The sequence below is a fragment of the Pelodiscus sinensis genome, chromosome 1 (assembly GCF_052426305.1).
Source record: "Pelodiscus sinensis isolate ZL-2025 chromosome 1, ASM5242630v1, whole genome shotgun sequence".
Classification (NCBI taxonomy): domain Eukaryota; kingdom Metazoa; phylum Chordata; order Testudines; family Trionychidae; genus Pelodiscus; species Pelodiscus sinensis.
Window position 1 is genome coordinate 87,568,763 of NC_143052.1, and position 17,537 is coordinate 87,586,299.

General features: G+C 41.7%; 1 protein-coding gene across 3 annotated transcripts in view; it reads right to left on the bottom strand.

The window, feature by feature from the left end:
* The window catches only part of AGBL3 (AGBL carboxypeptidase 3), a 67,221-nt gene that overhangs the window by 12,962 nt on the left and 36,722 nt on the right, over positions 1-17,537 (bottom strand). For all 3 annotated transcript variants that reach the window (XM_006125919.5, XM_075934340.2, XM_075934333.2), the window contains 6 exons: positions 16,147-16,247; positions 15,560-15,681; positions 13,730-13,796; positions 8,484-8,582; positions 6,656-6,724; positions 165-218 (listed from right to left, as the gene is read on the bottom strand). In XM_006125919.5, coding sequence (XP_006125981.5) covers positions 165-218; positions 6,656-6,724; positions 8,484-8,582; positions 13,730-13,796; positions 15,560-15,681; positions 16,147-16,247 — 512 coding nt within the window. The remainder of the gene's footprint in view (positions 1-164; positions 219-6,655; positions 6,725-8,483; positions 8,583-13,729; positions 13,797-15,559; positions 15,682-16,146; positions 16,248-17,537) is intronic.

Genomic DNA, 17,537 nt, shown 5'->3' on the forward strand with positions numbered 1-17,537 from the left:
AGTCTCTTCAAGCTGGGTTGTCAAGACTTGTAACATTATTTTGGCTCCCCAGTACACTGAAATTTACAAATACTTTATACAATCTCTGTTACCATGATTGTCTGGTGCAGCTGGGGCAGCCACTGTCCTAGAGAACAAAATTCTTTCTGTTCAAATACAAGTACCTGGACTTTGGTGACATCATTGCTTCTGGAACTAATGGGGAAACAGACTGAATCCTTTGAAAAGAGAAATGTATGAATCATATGACAGAAAGATGCCATCAGCACCACAAACAAGAAAACCAATAACCTATTTCATGTTACCATTGTTACCATTTCTGTAGACTAAAGATATTAAATAGTTCCAATCATCTTTTACAATTTTATATATAAATGGGACCCAACAAAGGGAAAATGGCAAGCAGGCTTTTATTCACCTGCACTAGAAAAAGCATTATGTTTGAAAACAGTTTCTAAACAGAATCTAAACATGGTTTTGCTAAACCAATTCTGAACACAGATGGGATGAGATTTTTTTTTAATTAGGAACATAGAGTTAGGCATCTAAATAAAATGGCCTGAGTTTTAAAATGCTGAATATTCAATTTCCTATTGACCTGTATGGAAGCTGTTGGCACTCAGCACACTTGAAAAAATGGCCACTTTATTTAGATATTTACACACAGATTTAAGAGGCCGATTTAAAGATTTTTTTTTAAAAAAATCTTGTCTGCAGGGCCAGATTTTCAGCAACCAAGACCCACAATAAGAGTCACATTTTCATAACAGTTTGGCTCCTAGGAAATAAAGATACATACTTAATTTTTGTGATAATCTGACCCCAATTAAGGGGCTAGAATGGGGAGGTGTGCTCCATAAGAGTATCAAAAGGAAGTTAAAGTGGGATGGGAGAAAACATACATATGAGATACCATATTGAACTTCAATATCAGACTTAGGTCCTGAACTTGTAAGAGATTCTATGCTGATGATCCCTTGTGTTGGCACAGAACCCCACTGATCACCAACAGAGCAGTGTAAATAAAATGGCAGACATTGAGAGCACTCTGATTTTGTTGCCTATGCCTTATTCTAGTAACAAGAGACCCAAGACTCTCTTTCTTGCTTTAGAACTTCATTCCCATGTTTCCTGCACTCACTGTGTAGCTACATCAGTTTTACTTTCTGAGTAAGATGTATCTGGGAAAAAACCAGGAAGATACATCAGGCACCCTTTATATCAACAGGCAGGATGGAAGCTGCAATATGGTTAGAAATGAGAAGCCTGAGATAACAGTTGATCAATACCAAAAGTGTATTAAATTTTAGATATACAGTGCATTATTAATTACTATTTTCTGTATTCCGAAAGAGCCTAAAGTATACTAGCTGCTGCTCCCCCACGACTCCTAAAGAAAGACACAATACTTCCCCTGAAACCTTACGGCTTCCAATCTAATGGTCCAGTCCTGCAAGCAGTCATATACAGGTATAATTTTACACATGGGACTTGCAAGGTAGAATAAGTTGAAAGAGAATAATCAGTTATACACTTCTACTTATGACATAAATAAATAATAGTAATACCTACCTCTCCTGAGGTCACTGCATTTACAACAAAGTCCTGAGTACATGGATCCCTTTTAAACTTGACTCTGTTTCTGCCCAACAGCATTTGGGTTATGAAACAACTTATGGTGACAAAAGTTAGGTCACATTTTTGGGCTGCCTGCTACCAACTGTGTCTGATTGTGATATGTTTGCCTGCTCCAGCCATGAGTAGAATATTGTTTCTTTTCTATTAGTGAGTAGTGTAGTTAAAAGACCAGGATTATTGTAAATTTCAATTTACTGACTACACATAAGGTTTATTTTATGATCATTCAGTAGTGAGTAGTAAATGCCTCAATAGCTCTCATCACCATATTGTTTTGAAAGGTGCATCGCCCCTAATCCCACTCCTCCTGTGGCCCTGCCCACGGCACCTCCCCATGGGCCCCACCCCTCCCACAGCCCCTTCCATGGCCCTTTCCATGGCCCAACTAACTTCCTTCTCCCAGCCCTGCCCCTAGCCCTCCCGCCAACCTGCACATGGTGTCCAAGATGGCATCCAACCGGTGGCAAGAGGGGTCGTGCTAGCAAGCACACAAAGAGCAAAACATCCTTCCCCAGCAGTGGCCGGAAGCAGAAATGACAGGAGGCGAGGCGGAGAGCCCTGGGAACCGGTCCTCCCTTTACACTCATCCAATAGATTTTCAGCTATACCGTTTAGACAGGACCAACAGAATTTAGTGGGGCAAACCCCAGTGGGGACCAATTAGACACAGAGCGGAATTTTCTGTTTCAGAAACAGACTTATTTGAAAAAAGCTACCCAATGGTCGTTTGTCCTCATGTATAAAAGCTTGATTTTTCGCAATGGGTGGTTTTAAGGTTGGGCAATACAGCTCTATGGCTGGCCTCAAGACCTGTACAGACACCAAGGAAACTGAACACTGCTGCGGCATTCTGAGGGTCATCCCGCTGTCTCATATCCATTATTCAAGACATAAATTGTATGCTAGAGAGACAGAACTGAAAAAGTGGGGAGCACTGCCGCCCCTGAAAGAGAAGAAGAGCAGCGGGCAGAAAAACCCGACGTCACCTATGGCGGGTGAAGAACTGAAGATGGCGGTAAGGCGGATTGTATTATTTTATAGCAAAATGTGGAAAATTGCACGCGTGTTATACAGATATTATGTTTTTACAAGTAATTGAGGTAGAATAAGAGAACGCTTATGAGGCTGCGGGTCCCGAGAAAGAAGAAGAAGAAGAGAATGTATACGAGGACATGACCCCTGGGATGCAGGCCAATGCGAGTGATAAGGAAAATCAGCTGGTGGAGGGTGAGGGGCAAATAACCACACCAAGGCTGAGCGGGGCACAATGCTGGGGCATAGTATACTGGCGCCCGTTGCAGAGGCAGAAGAACAACAGGAGGTAAAAGCAACTTTATTTATTTGAAAGAAATTAAATATGTGTATAGAAGACTGGAGTTAAACCTTGTGCTTAATAACAGGTCACAGACATCACAACTGACTCTGGTGGCAATGTTGGTTACGACACAGAATTTTTTCATTTTTTGTTGAAATCATTTACCACCACAAAAAATGTTATCGTTTTACCTCACTCAACTCTTTGTCTGTGTTGTAATCAACATTGCTGCCTGAGCCAGTTGCACTGTCAGATGTTTCGTCTTTGTATGCTTGCTAGTGCGCCCCCTCTTGCCACCAGTTGGATGCCATTTTGGATGCCATGTGCAGGTTGGGGGGAGGAGGTTAGTTGGGCCATGGAAGGGGAAATAGGAGGGGAGGGCTGAGGGGCAGGCCATGAGAGGGGCCATAGGAAAGGCAGGGCTGAGGGGCGGGGCCCATCGGGCGGGCCATGGGATGAGGTGATTAAGAAAAAGCAGAAAGCATATAAGGAGTGAAAGATGGGAGGGACCAGCAAAGAAAGCTACCTTATTGAGGCTATAGCATGTAGGGACAAAGTGAGAAAGGCTAAAAGGCATGTAGAATTGGACCTTACAAAGGGAATTAAAACCAATAGTAAAAGGTTTTATAGCCATATAAATAGGAAAAAAACAAAAAATGAAGAAGTGGGACCGCTAATCACTGAGGATGGAGTGGAGGTTAAGGATAATCTAGGCATGGCCCAATATCTAAACAAATACTTTGCTTCAGTCTTTAATGAGGCTAATGAAAAGCTTAGGGATAATGGCAACAAAACAAATGGGAATAAGGATATGGAGGTAGATATTACCATATCCAAGGTAAAAGCCAAACTTAATGGGAGTAAATCGGGGGGCCCAGATAATCTTCATCCAAGAATATTAAAGGAACTGGCACATGAAATTGAAAGTCCATTAGCAAACATTTTTAATGAATCTCTAAACTCAGGGGTTGTACCATTTGACTGGAGAATTGCTAATATAGTTCCTATTTTTAAGAAAGGGAAAAAAAGTGACCCGAGTAATTACAGGCCTGTTAGTTTGACATCTGTAGTATGCAAGGTCTTTGAAAAAATTTTGAAGGAGAAAGTAGTTAGGGACATTGACAAATTACAACATGGTTTTAGAAAAGGTAGATCGTGCCATACCAACCTGATCTCCTTCTTTGAGAAAGTAACAGATTTTTTACATAAAGGAAATGCAGTAGATCTAATCTACCTTGATTTCAGTAAGGCATTTGATACAGTACCACATGGGGAATTATTGGTTAAATTGGAAAAGATGGAGATCAATATGAAAATTGAGAGGTGGATATGCAACTGGTTAAAGGGGAGACTACAGCAGGTCATACTGAAAGGTGAACTGTCAGATTGGAGGGAGGTTCCTCAGGGATCAGTTTTGGGACCAATCTTATTTAATCTTTTTATTACTGACCTCGGCACCAAAAGTGGGAGTGTGCTAATAAAGTTTGCGGATGACACAAAGTTGGGAGGTATTGCCAATTCAGTAAAGGATTGGGATAGCATACAGGAAGATCTGGATGATCTTGTAAATTGGAGTAATATCAATAGGATGAAATTTAACAGTGAGAAGTGTAAGATTATGCATTTAGGGATTAATAACAAGAATTTTAGTTATAAGCTGGCGACACATCAGTTGGAAGTGATGGTAAAGGAGAAGAACCTAGGAGTCCTGGTTGATCACAGGATGACTATGAGCCGCCAATGTGACATGGCTGTGAAAAACGCTAATACGGTCTTGAGATGCATTAGGCGAGGTATTTCCAGTAGAGATAAGGAGGTGTTAGTGCCGTTATACAAGGCATTGGTGACACCTCATTTGGAATACTGTGTGCAGTTCTGGTCTCCCATGTTTAAGAAGGATGAATTCAAACTGGAACAGGTACAAAGAAGGGCCACTAGGATGATCCGAGGAATGGAAAACCTGTCTTATGAAAGGAGACTCAAGGAGCTTGGCTTGTTTACCTTAACCAAAAGAAGGCTGAGGGGAGACATGATTGCTCTCTTTAAATATATTAGAGGGATAAATACCAGGGAGGGAAAAGAATTATTTAAGTTCAATATCAATGTGGACACAAGAACAAATGGATATAAACTAGCTACCAGGAAGTTTAGACTCAAAATTAGACAAAGGTTTCTAACCATTAGAGGAGTGAAGTTCTGGAACAGCCTTCCAAGGGAAGTAGTGGAGGCAAAATACCTATCTGGCTTCAAGATTAAGTTAGATGGGTTTATGAAGGGGATGGTTTGATGGGATAACATGATCTTGGCAACTAATTGACCTTTCACTATCAGTGATAAATAGGCCAATGGTGGGATGATAGGAGTTACTATCGAGAACTTTTTCTTGGGTGTCTAGCTGGTGAGTCTTGCCTACATGCTCAGGGTTCAGCTGATCGCCATATTTGGGGTCACGAAGGAATTTTCCTCCAGGGCACATTGGCAGAGGCCCTGGAGGTTTTTCGCCTTCCTCTGTAGCATGGGGCACGGATCACTTGCTGGAGGATTCTCTGTATCTTGGGGTCTTTAAACCATCGTTTGAGGACTTCAATATCTGAGATATAGGTGAGAGGATTATTCTGGGAGTGGGTGAGTGAGATTCTGTGGCCTGCATTGATTAGATTAGATTAGGGGTCAGATTAGATGATCATGGTGGTCCCTTCTGACTTTAAAGTCTATGTTCTTGCTAGCATGCCCCTCTTGCCACTGGTTGGAATGCCATCTTGGATGTCATCTTGGATGTCATGTGCAGGTTGGGGAGAGGGCTGGGGCAGGGCTAGGGGCAGGGGGTTAGTTGGGTCATGGGAGAGGCCACGGGAGAGGAGGGCTGAGAGGCAGGGCTCATGGGGCGGGCCATGGGAGGTGGTGAGGCTAGAGGTGGGGCACCTGTCAAAACAATACGGTGATGAGAGCTATCAGGGCATTTAGTACTGTAATGGTATTGTAATTGATATGCCAGAAGTCCAATTCTATGCCACTTATACCATAAAATGATAAAATTATTATGGGCTTTAAGGGGAACTAGCGACTAGTCGACTGGCATGTCCACTATCCAATAAGCATTTGCTTATTGGATAGTCGACTAGTCATTCACATCCTATCCCAGACTGGATACTGATACCTTCCTTTTGCTGGAAACCTGTGCCCTAAGATAAACACATTTAACAATAAAGAGAAGTGATCTTTTTTAGATTAATTATTATTACTTTATCACGATAATGTGTCCAAATTCACTGCTTCTGAATTAAGTTGCCCATATATTATTCTCTGGTTAGATAAAGAACAACTTCCTAAACTGAAAGAAGGTACCTCCATAGTTTAGAGCTGTCTTTCTCAACCTTTCTTTGTAAAGTCCCCCTTTAAAATATTTATTTATTTATTTATTTAACTGTGTAGTCCCAGTACCTACAGTTTTCAGGAACACAATTTTTTCCTACCATTGCAACACATTTGTTTAAACAACTTAATTGTAGCTGGGTGGGTGATGAAATTTTTGGGTGTAAAAAGTAAAAAAATAATAAAGCGCTGTAAAACTTAAAACACAAATTCAGTTTTCTCCAAATTTCAGCTGTGTTGATGTACCCCCCAGACTTCTCTCAAGTATTGCGAAGGGTACTCATACCATTGGTTGAGAAACACTGGTTTAGAGTACTGAAAAGCCCTCACATTTTTTCTTCCATTTCCTCTGTTCCTAGGGATGCTGTGAAAATTCTCTTCTGAAGTTTTGTTTTTTTTCTAAATGGAAAACAATAAATAACCATCTTTACACATACACATAAAGAAAATTATTACACCTGGGTAGTGATTCTTCCCCCCCCCCCCCCCCCCGTAGGGGGTGACCCAGGCCTCAGTCCTCTTGATGTTCTTTCAAGCCCTTCTAATGGAGCATGCTCCATAAATTGGGGATTTCTGATCTGAACTATCAATAATGTGCTCAGCACCATAGTATACATACATCCTCCAAAGGCACATAGAAAACTGTTAACTTATTACTATATTTTATTTTAAATTTGTGAGCTATTTTAGTATTCTAGACTGGGTCAGGCAAAATGTGGGTGAGGGCTGCATGCAAGCTTTCCCCAAGGGGAGGGGGGCTGGACAATGTACTTAAATTGTGACTCAGGATATTGCACGCAATTCAAATCCTAACTCTCTTCAGACAGCTTTAATAAATTATATAAAATTCTGTTGCCATTTCTTCAAGGCTACAAGAGCAGATATTGATAAAAATCACTGATCTCTTCACTTAAATTAGCAACTTTAGAACCCAGATCCTCAGAGGAAGAAGAACATTGCATAACATATTGCATAATTACTCAAATTATGCTATATTTTCCCTCAGAAATGGTAATTTACTATGCTTTCAAACCGATTTGGTAAAAGTTATTAATCTTCCCCAAGTAATAGTTTACATAACAGTTTACTATTTCTTCGTGCTATTATTCATATGGTAGAAATGATATCCTACACAATCTACAATGTGCACAACACAATTTTAATTTCTTTCCCCATCTCAGCAAAGATTTAATAGCAAAAAACACAGTGAAATTTCACATGAATAGAATAGGATTGTATTTTTTATCAATATATACTACAAAATATGTGTTAGCAGAATGTGAGGTGAGGTTGTAAGCAGTTAAAACTAAAGATGGTTCTGTGTAATCGTTTACATGATTAACCAATAAACCCAGGCTGTTAATCCTAACAGTTACATGCACCCTGCCCCTGCTGCATCTATATCAGAGGTAGCAAGGGAGGGAGGGGAGCTGGGAGCTTACAGAACTGCCTTCTCCTCCCCTTGCTCCACACTACTGCCTCTCTATCAGAGGCAGCAGTGTGGGGAATGCGGGGGGGAGGAGGGGTCAGGCAGAAGCCGGTATACACAGGAAGCCGGCTTTTAATCTGGCTCTTCTGGCTTGCCGGCTCCCATGGAGCCATCTGCAGCACTGAGAGGTAGAGGGACAGGTGGGAGCCAGTACAGGCAGAAAGCTGGCTTTCAAGCTAGGTCCCATGCATAGCAGCTCCCATAGAGCTACCTGCCCCCTGTGCCACTGCCTCTCTATCAGAGGTGGGGGGAGGGGAGAGGGGGGAGGTAGGAGCTAGTGCTTGCGGGTACTCCTGCCTGCCCTCCTTCATGTAAATGGCGTGTAAATTTCAGTGGTTACACATTTACACAAATACATAATTATTAACATCCCTAATTAGAACTGAAATTGACCAAACAGAAGGCTGATTTTGTGAAAAGCTGAGCATCCTGAATACTCAATGACTTTAGTCTTTCACAGAAAATACTCTGTTTCTTGCAGAATATGTATTGCAATGTCCTTACTTTTTTACTGTTTGTTGCTTACTGACTAATATGTAAAGTGCAATCATTCACAATTAAGTTATTAATGCAAAATAGTAAAGCTCTAGTGATCATCCTAGTCCTGATGGACAAATGCTACTATAATTCACTAACACATATATAACTCCTGAAATATTCATGTCCTACCACTTGCTCTTGTGTATGTTTTCTATGGTTCTTTCCCAGTGTTTCTAGAAAGGAATTCCTCTCTTTCTTTGTTTTCATGCACTTCTTCTTGGATTTTACCTAGTGAACAAATCAGAATTTATATGGATGAGAAACAGTCACACCTTACATTTCTATGAAGTTCTACCATGTTGGGTAACTGGGGTCCAGAAAAAAATAGAGTCATGTCCCCTAACATCTATTATTTTCACTGCAAATTCCCTTTTATCTGAAATCAGAGTTATTCAAGAGGCCCGTACATGGAGGTTGGGGGTTACAAAGGGTGCGAACGCACCTCCCACCCCTCTAAGTAAGCATGTTCCAGCTGGCTGGAGGAAGGTAGGAGTGGTTTTTGGTAAATCAAGTGAAAACCTTAGGTTTTGAGGAAGATTTCTTACGCTACTTGGGGGCTACTACTTCCCACAGTTACTAGTCTTGTGTCACTCTTTAGGATACACATACACAATGTACCTGATGGTTGGAGGTGGGGTAGAGTGAATGCAGAGTTTGACAATGTCAGAAAAAAAAATCCACTTTATTCTTGTATGAATAAAAAGTATTTGCTAGTAAGTCTAGAATCTGTTTTAAATTTTTATTCAGCTGGTTTTAGCAGGTAAATATTAATTCTTCAGAACTGGAAATGTTTGTCCTAAATATTTGGACATCTGGATTTATAATACATAAATGGATAATTCTTGGACTGAGGTTAGAAGGCAATTCTTTGAGGAGGCCTGCAGGAGACACATGGAAGAAATGGCAAATAAATTCCCATATAAGAGAAATGGTGGATCAATCTCTGATAAGAAATAAATCTAATAAAATGAGAGAGAAAATAATCATGGTAATTACACAGCATTAGTGGTCATCTGAAGAAATGGGTTGTGCCCAAGAAAGAGGAGATTACTCACCTTCTTGTAACTGATGTTCTTTAAGATGAGTATCCCTGGGGACGCTGGAACGCACCAACACCCACTGTGGAGCACCCCCAGGTATCCAAGAAGATGCTCATGATATCATCTACATGTTTGTTAGTCTTTAAGGTGCTACTAGACTATTTGTTCTTTATGCATTAGTGGTGTAACTTACGGTACACAGAACATACTGTTTGAAGATCACTGAGAGTCTCTTGTGGAAGCAGGCACTAGGGCAGATGAAGTTTGGGATACAGGCTTCCTTTTATAGTCTCTGTTCATTCTCCTGCTGTACTCCTGTCTCCCTTGTGGCAGTTAGAAGCAGATCATTTATTGGGCCTGGGGGTGTGTAATGCTTCCTGACAGTGTATTGTATATGCAGCTCCAGGGAAGTAAGGGTGGCCTCACAGTCTTTTAAGCTATGCAGCTTCGACTCTTTCTGCTCCAAGAAGAACGATTTGCCTTTGAATGGAAGATCCAGGTTCATCTGCTGAACTTTACAGGGCCACCCCAAAGACTGAAGCCATGAGCTTAACCTCATGATCACAGCTGAAACCATGGAACAAGCTGCAGAATCTGCCCGGAGCTATGCATTAGCCACTGATTTCTCCTCCTTGAGTAGGACTGAGAACTTATCCCTGAACTTCACTGGCCAAAGCGTCCTGAATATCACTATTGCCCTCCAGAGTTGAAATCATACCAGCCCAGGAACAACTGATGTTTAGCGATCCTAAGCTGAAAGCTGCCTATTGAGTGACCTTTTTGCCAAAAAGATTGAGGTTTTTGGCATCTTCATCCTGAGGTGCCAACCCCTGTTGACTTCTGTCTCTTCTTTCATTTGTTGCTGAAATAACCAGCGAGCCCAGTGGGAGACAGGTATACAAAAATTCATGCCTTCTAAGAGATATAAAGTACTTCTCATGCAGGAGTCTGTCATAGAGCTTTTAAAGACTCCAGGGCTACGTCTACACTGGCCCCTTTTCCGGAAGGGGCATGTAAATTTCACGAGTCGTCGTAGGGAAATCCGCGGGGGATTTAAATATCCCCCGCGGCATTTAAATAAAAATGTCCGCCGCTTTTTTCCGGCTTTTAAAAAAGCCGGAAAAGAGCGTCTAGACTGGCCCCGATCCTCCGGAAAAAGTGCCCTTTTCCGGAGGCTCTTATTCTTACTTCAAAGTAAGAATAAGAGCCTCCGGAAAAGGGCACTTTTTCCAGAGGATCAGGGCCAGTCTAGACGCTCTTTTCCGGCTTTTTTAAAAGCCGGAAAAAAGCGGCGGACATTTTTATTTAAATGCCGCAGGGGAGATTTAAATCCCCCGCGGATTTCCCTACGACGACTCGTGAAATTTACATGCCCCTTCCGGAAAAGGGGCCAGTGTAGACGTAGCCCAGGATGGTATCATTCAATAGCAGGGCTACCTGCAATGACCCTGAGGCTGCTAAAATATCCAGTAGGGCATGAAAGAATTCAGAGATCTCCTCCACCTGAATAGCCACGTTTGGGCTGCCCTCCTGAGGTGCATCCTATAATAGTTATGGGAAGGCACTATAGCTCTAGTTACACTGTAGTGGCATTTGCCATTGTACTGGTGGCCAGGCTGTTGACAGCCTACCCTGGGTCATGTCAGCTGTAGGGTATTGCCAACCAGAGCTGTGTCTGCTCCCGCTTGAGGTGGAGAACTCCTCTTTGGGACTGGAGTCCGAGGAGCCACTTCTCTGCAACCATGGTGGAATGACATTGACTGATGTCAAAGCATGGTGCTGGGAGAGAGAAGAGTGGTGCTATGCCAATAAGTCTGGCTTGCCCTTTGATGGCACCTGCCTCAGTGTCACAGTGGTCTTCCTTTCCAGTGCTACTGTTCTCAATTCCCAATGGCTGGGGATGGCAGCACCAAGAGGGACACAACTCCATTGCTCTCTAGTGAAGATGATAGTATCAGGGCTGTCGAATCCTGGGAGAGCCCAATGTTTCCGTATCAACAGTGCTCTTCCCTGGGCTGGAATCAACAGTACCACAAGCCCTGCTGGAATCTCTGAGTGGCCTGGCATGGGTTGCATTCTATTGGCGTCTCTATGGCCCATAGACCTTGGGTTTGGAGAACACTCCTGGTAAATCTTTCTCTGATTCTTTCTCAGCTGTGGAAATGGAGAGTGGTGCTTAGGATCCCATGCTGTAGTAGACTTTGTTGGCAGCAGGGATGCATGTCAGTGTTGGGAACCCCGGGTCATAGGTGCAGAGTAATTATTCATTACTAGACAGATGGAATGGCGCTTCTCACAAAAGTCAAAGTGCTCAGTGCCAAGTCTCATTACTTGGCTCTGAAGGGGGACAAAACACTGCCTGTATGAGGAGGAACTCATGTCTATGTCTCTGTACTTTTTTGTTCTGGGTTTGAAGCCTCTGCAGACCCTACAATACTCCTGCATGTGGGCCTACCCTAGACACTTCAGACAGCTGGTGTGTGGTCATTAATTGGCATGGGTTTATGGCATGACACCCATGGTTCAAGAACCACGAGGACTGAGGCACCTCCTGGTGCCAGGGAAAGGCTTTGTTACTGACTATACTTCCAACTAGCTAATTAACTAACTAAAACTAAACTTTCAAATGCTTACTAAAATTTGAGCTATATCACATCCACAGTTTCTCCCCACCCACAAAGCTTGTTACACTGTCAAAAAAGGATCCTGGGCTGGTTTGACATGATTTGTTCTTGCCAAATCCATTTTGACTGCTATTTTTCACTTTCTTTTCTTTCTAAAATTGTATCGATTGTTTGATTATTTGCACCATTATCTTTCTGGGTACCAAAGTTAAGTTGTCTGATCTATAAATCCTTGGGTTGTCCTTATTCTCCTTTTCATGAGTATTGTATTTGCCCTTTTCAAGACTTTTGGGATCTCCCATCCTCCACAGGTTCTCACACATAATAGCTAATGGCTCAAAAATCTCTTCAGCCAATTCCTTAAGTATTCTACGATGTATCTGATGAGGCCCTGCTGACTTGAAGACATCTAACCTGTACAAATAATTCTTACCTTGTTCTTTTCCCATTTTAGTCTCAGATCCTATCCCATTTACACTGATAGTTGTCCAATCACTGCTAACTTTTGTTTAAAAAAGTGACACAAAAAGACATTTAACACTTCAGCCATTGCTGCATTTTTTTTGTCTTTCCCTCCAAACTCAGTAATAAGTCTACCCTGTCCTCATGTTGACTTTTGCTTCTCATATATTTGTAAAAAGTTTTCTTATTGTCCTTTATGTCCCTAGCTAGTTTAAACATTTTTCCTTGACCATTTAATTTTGTCTCTACGTGTTTGTATTATTTTTATAGTTATCCTTTATATTTTGACTTAGTTTTCACTTTTGTATGACTCTTTTTTTGAGTTTCAAATCATTAAAGATCTCCTGTTTACGTCAGAATGGTCACTCACTATACTTCCTATCTTTCTTGCGCTTTGGGATAGTTTACTTTTGTGTCTTTAATAACATCTCTCCAAAAATTGCCAATTCTCCTGAACTCTCTTTTCCCTTTGCCTTGCTTCCCACAGGATCTTAATTAATAATTCTGGGTTTGCTAGCATCTGCCTTCTTGAAGTCCACTGTATTTATTCTGCTGTCTTCCTTCCTACCATTTCTTAGATTCAAGAGCTCTTTTGATGATCACTTTCATCTAAGCTGCTTTCCACCGTCAACTTCTCAATCAATTCTTCCATGTTTGTCTGAGTCAAACCTAGAATTGCCTCTCCTCTAGTCACTTTATCTACTTTCTGTAATAAAAAGCTGAATCTGATGCATTCCAGTTATGCACACTATAATCCTAGACCTGCTTATTCTTTTAAACAGTAAAAATATTTCTTTGTAATCAGAAGAGCCAGAAATTGTTTTTCTTTCGAAATGAAAACTAAACTCTGAAGAACTTAGTACAGAAGATTATGACGCATTTAGAAACATAGAATCATAGGGCTGGAAGAGACCTTAGGAGGTCATCGAGTCCAGCCCCCCGCTCAAAGCAGTTGCAAAAGATTATGAGAAGACCTCAATTTTGTTTACTGTTCTGTATTACAGATCTGTTCTGCTCATGGAAATACAGTACAGCTCAGAAACGTGGTAGACCAACACAGTCCATTTACTGTACTCCACCCACTAATAGGGAAGTGATTCCAAAGGCATACTTGATTAACTAGCATTATATGATACGCATTCACCTCCTGTTTAGCTTAAGCACATAAAACTTGTTCTTTCAGTGGAACAATTTCTTTTGCTACACTCAATAAAGAGTTTAAAGCATCTGAGAGAAGTTTATATTGTACCTGAGTATCTGGTTTTAGGCAGTGTGTAGCTGTATCATTGGAGTCTGAGCTGTCAGAAGCTTGCGTACTGTGAAAAAATTGAACATTGTTCTGGTTTATTTCCTAATTTTTGGACTGGAAATATATTTTTGAGTTGTTCCATGTAAGAAGCCATTGCTGTGCCCTGCACCCTCCTACACACAGTAGCCCAACTGGAAATGCTGTATAGATTCTGGTTTTCACACTTCCCTCATCTAAAGAACATAATTCCAGTGTATTGGCTGCAAGGTCTGAAGTTAAGCAATGTAACAGCAGGGACCTTGATCATGAAAGTTATGGGGTTTCTAAAGAACCTTGGTTCTTCAGTACAATCTGATGTGTGCAGATGACATTTCCTATTACTGACAAGCTATACTATAATTTTATGTTGCATTTTCACTCTATTTTATGTCTTTTCATCTAATAACATTTCATCTTATTTTCTTTTTATTAGTTCTCTCACAAGCTGCACTGTATTGCAGTCATTAATACTGTTTGTATTAAAAACAAAACTTTATCTCTTCATTTGCTTATTATTCACCAAGGGTATGTCTACACTACCCCGCTAGTTCGAACTAGCGGGGGTAATGTAGTCATCCTCAGTTGCAAATGAAGCCCGGGATTTGAATTTCCCGGGTTTCATTTGCATGAAGCCGGGCGGCGCCATTTTTAAATGCCGGCTAGTTCGAACCCCGTGACGCACGGCTACACGCGGCATGGAGTAGCTAGTTCGGATTAGGAAGCGAGAAGTACAGCTAGGCGAGAAGCCTAATCCGAACTTGCTACTCCGTGCCGCGTGTAGCCACGCGGCACGGGGTTCAAACTAGCCGGCATTTAAAAAAATAGCGCCGGCCGGCTTCATGCAAATGAAGCTCGGGAAATTCAAATCCCGGGCTTCATTTGCAACTGCGGATGACTACATTACCCCCGCTAGTTCGAACTAGTGGGGTAGTGTAGACATACCCCAAGAGAAGTGAAGACTTTAGCTTTGGGGCAACTGCCTCTTAGTAATTCATAATGGAAACAGTATTTTGAATAGGCATTTTGAAAATAATGTACTCAAAGGGCTAAGAGATATTTAATTTCCTGTATTAATTAGAAGCATCAAGATTTTGAAAAAGTTATAAAAGATTACTCCTTGCAAAATGAGTTTGGAGATCTACGAACTGATTTCATTAATCACTTGAAAACTTGTCAGTTTCAGCAGTGAGGTCAAAGGCTGATTAGGCCTTGGAGACTTAATTCTCCATTGACATGTAGGGGTGGATAAGTCAGAGGAGAAGCACGCTGCCTCACCACAACAGGGCCGGAACTGTGTAGCTGGGGTCAGAGCTGTGCGGCCACAGCCAGAGCTCTCTTGCTGCTGCCTGGATTGGAGTTGCACGGCTGCTGCCAGCCTCCTGATACTGCCTAGCTGCTGGGGCAAGATCTCTTCACTGCAGCACCCCCCCACCTCCCCCGACAGGGCTCCCAGATGAGTTGCTGACACCACCAGCTACACTCCTGACTCACAGCCCATCATCCCTATACCTGGACTCTGTGGGCCAGAATCATCTATGGTCCTCCTTGCTGTGTTCCTAGCACAACCAAACCCTGACCTTGCTTTAAGTTAGGGTAAGAGGAAGCGTCTTACCAAATTTGGTGGCACTAGTTCTTATCATTTAGGAGTTCTTGCACAAACCAACAGAGGCAGACAGACTTTTCATTTCTAATTATTATATACACACACTATTATAATTCCTATTGCAGTTCTCTTTACCAAAGTGTATAATGAGATAAGATAAATCTCAATAGTTTAATAATTTGATTTACCTGGACTCTTTGTCTAACATGGCACCTGTGACAGAAGCATCTGAGTCATAATTAAGATTCTCTGAGTTTGTCTTAGCTTGCTGTTTCACCATTTCCTCTAATTCTTTCAGACACAGATAATACTAGGGAAGATCATACACTTAGTTAATAATGAAGTCCACTGCCTTATTAAAAGTCATTTATCAAAACCAATATAGTGTATGTTATTACAGTGAAAGTTTTGTTTTGGCACTCATGGAATGAAGGTTGCTGGTTAACTGAATATGACAGACAATAAAGCTTACTGTCCCCTACCAGCATAATCAGTTCCCGATAGCTTGATGCAGGAAAAGGAGGCACCTGCTGGTGACATAAGCCATCACTGCCAACTGTCAGAAGCCCATAATAGCTGGCTGGAGAGGCAGGAATCAGGTGCACGCGCCTGAAGACACGACAATATTATGGCTGAGGGCAATGCTGATTAACAAAGTTTTCTGGTTAACAGAGTGCTAGCTAACCAATTTTTCACTGTATTACCTTTAAAGAGGACTACATTTCAATCACAGAAATATTTTTATTTCAAGAGTTCTAAGAAGGGCTTTCCTTACCTTACTTTTGTCTGGATCACAGTAATCCAAGAGGGCATCACAGAAATGGTATCCTATTGACTCTAGGTCTTCTGTGTTGAAGTGAGTGCCCCGTCTATTCCCTGAAACATCAACAGGGATACTCACAAATGAAAACCTAACTGTCCTGCTCACCCCTTGCAGTGATATTTTCAGCATGGTGGTTGAAAGGAAATTCAAATTTCTTTAGTTCAAACCTGGAAAAATCTAATTTCTAGTTGCTGCCACACAATTTTATAATATAGCTCCCAGAAAGTCATCCTACATAAAGTGATTGCTGAAGGCTTTGGTTATCCAAGGCATCTTGGAACAGTATTCTACAATCTCAATATAATAGTTCAAATGATATGATTATGACATTTTCTTATTTTTCTTGTGCTCCAATCTGACTGAAGCTAGAGTATGAACAAAACCTCTTGGAATGCATCAGTTGATTCTCATGTCTTTGATCAAATAAGAAAGTTAGTGCTTCTTAGAGGTCAGAGCTTCCTTTCTTCCTTTCAGGAGTGACTCACAGTAATTTTCCACACTGACAGTCAATAAAAACAAATGATCTCAAATAAAGGAGGGTATGTCTACACTACCCCCCTAGTTCGAACTAGGGGGGTAGTGTAGACATACCCGGACAATTTATTTAGCACAAAAAACAGAAAACAGAAAGAAAAATCATGCAACTACAAATTAAACTGAATACACTTACTCATTCTACAAATGCACAAAAACCTAGGTCAGACAGACTAAAGTGTTGGGATAATAGTCAGTGAATAATTTCTATATCAAAGCTCTGACATTCTGGACTTGGCAAAACTATGTGTCTAGTTAGCACCCTAACTTGGTCTGTGTGGGATTTCCTCCTTTTTATCAGAGGGGTAGCCGTGTTAGTCTGAATCTGCAAAAGCGGCAAGGAGTCCTGTGGCACCTTATAGACTAACTACAGTGTAGGAGCATAAGCTTTCGTGGGCAAAGACCCATTTCGTGACATGCATCTGATGAAGTGGGTCTTTGCCCACGAAAGCTTATGCTCCTACATTGCAGTTAGTCTATAAGGGTATGTCTACACTACAAAGTTAGTTCGAACTAACGGACGTTAGTTCGAACTAACTTTCATAGGCGCTACACTAGCGCTCCGTTAGTTCGAACTTAATTCGAACTAACGGAGCGCTTAGTTCGAACTAGGTAATCCTCATTCCACGAGGATTAAGCCTAGTTCGAACTTACTAGTTCGAATTAAGGGCTGTGTAGCCCCTTAATTCGAACTAGTGGGAGGCTAGCCCTCCCCAGCTTTCCCTGGTGGCCACTCTGGCCAACACCAGGGAAACTCGTCTGCCCCCCTCCCGGCCCCGGCCCCCTTAAAGGGGCACGGGCTGGCTACG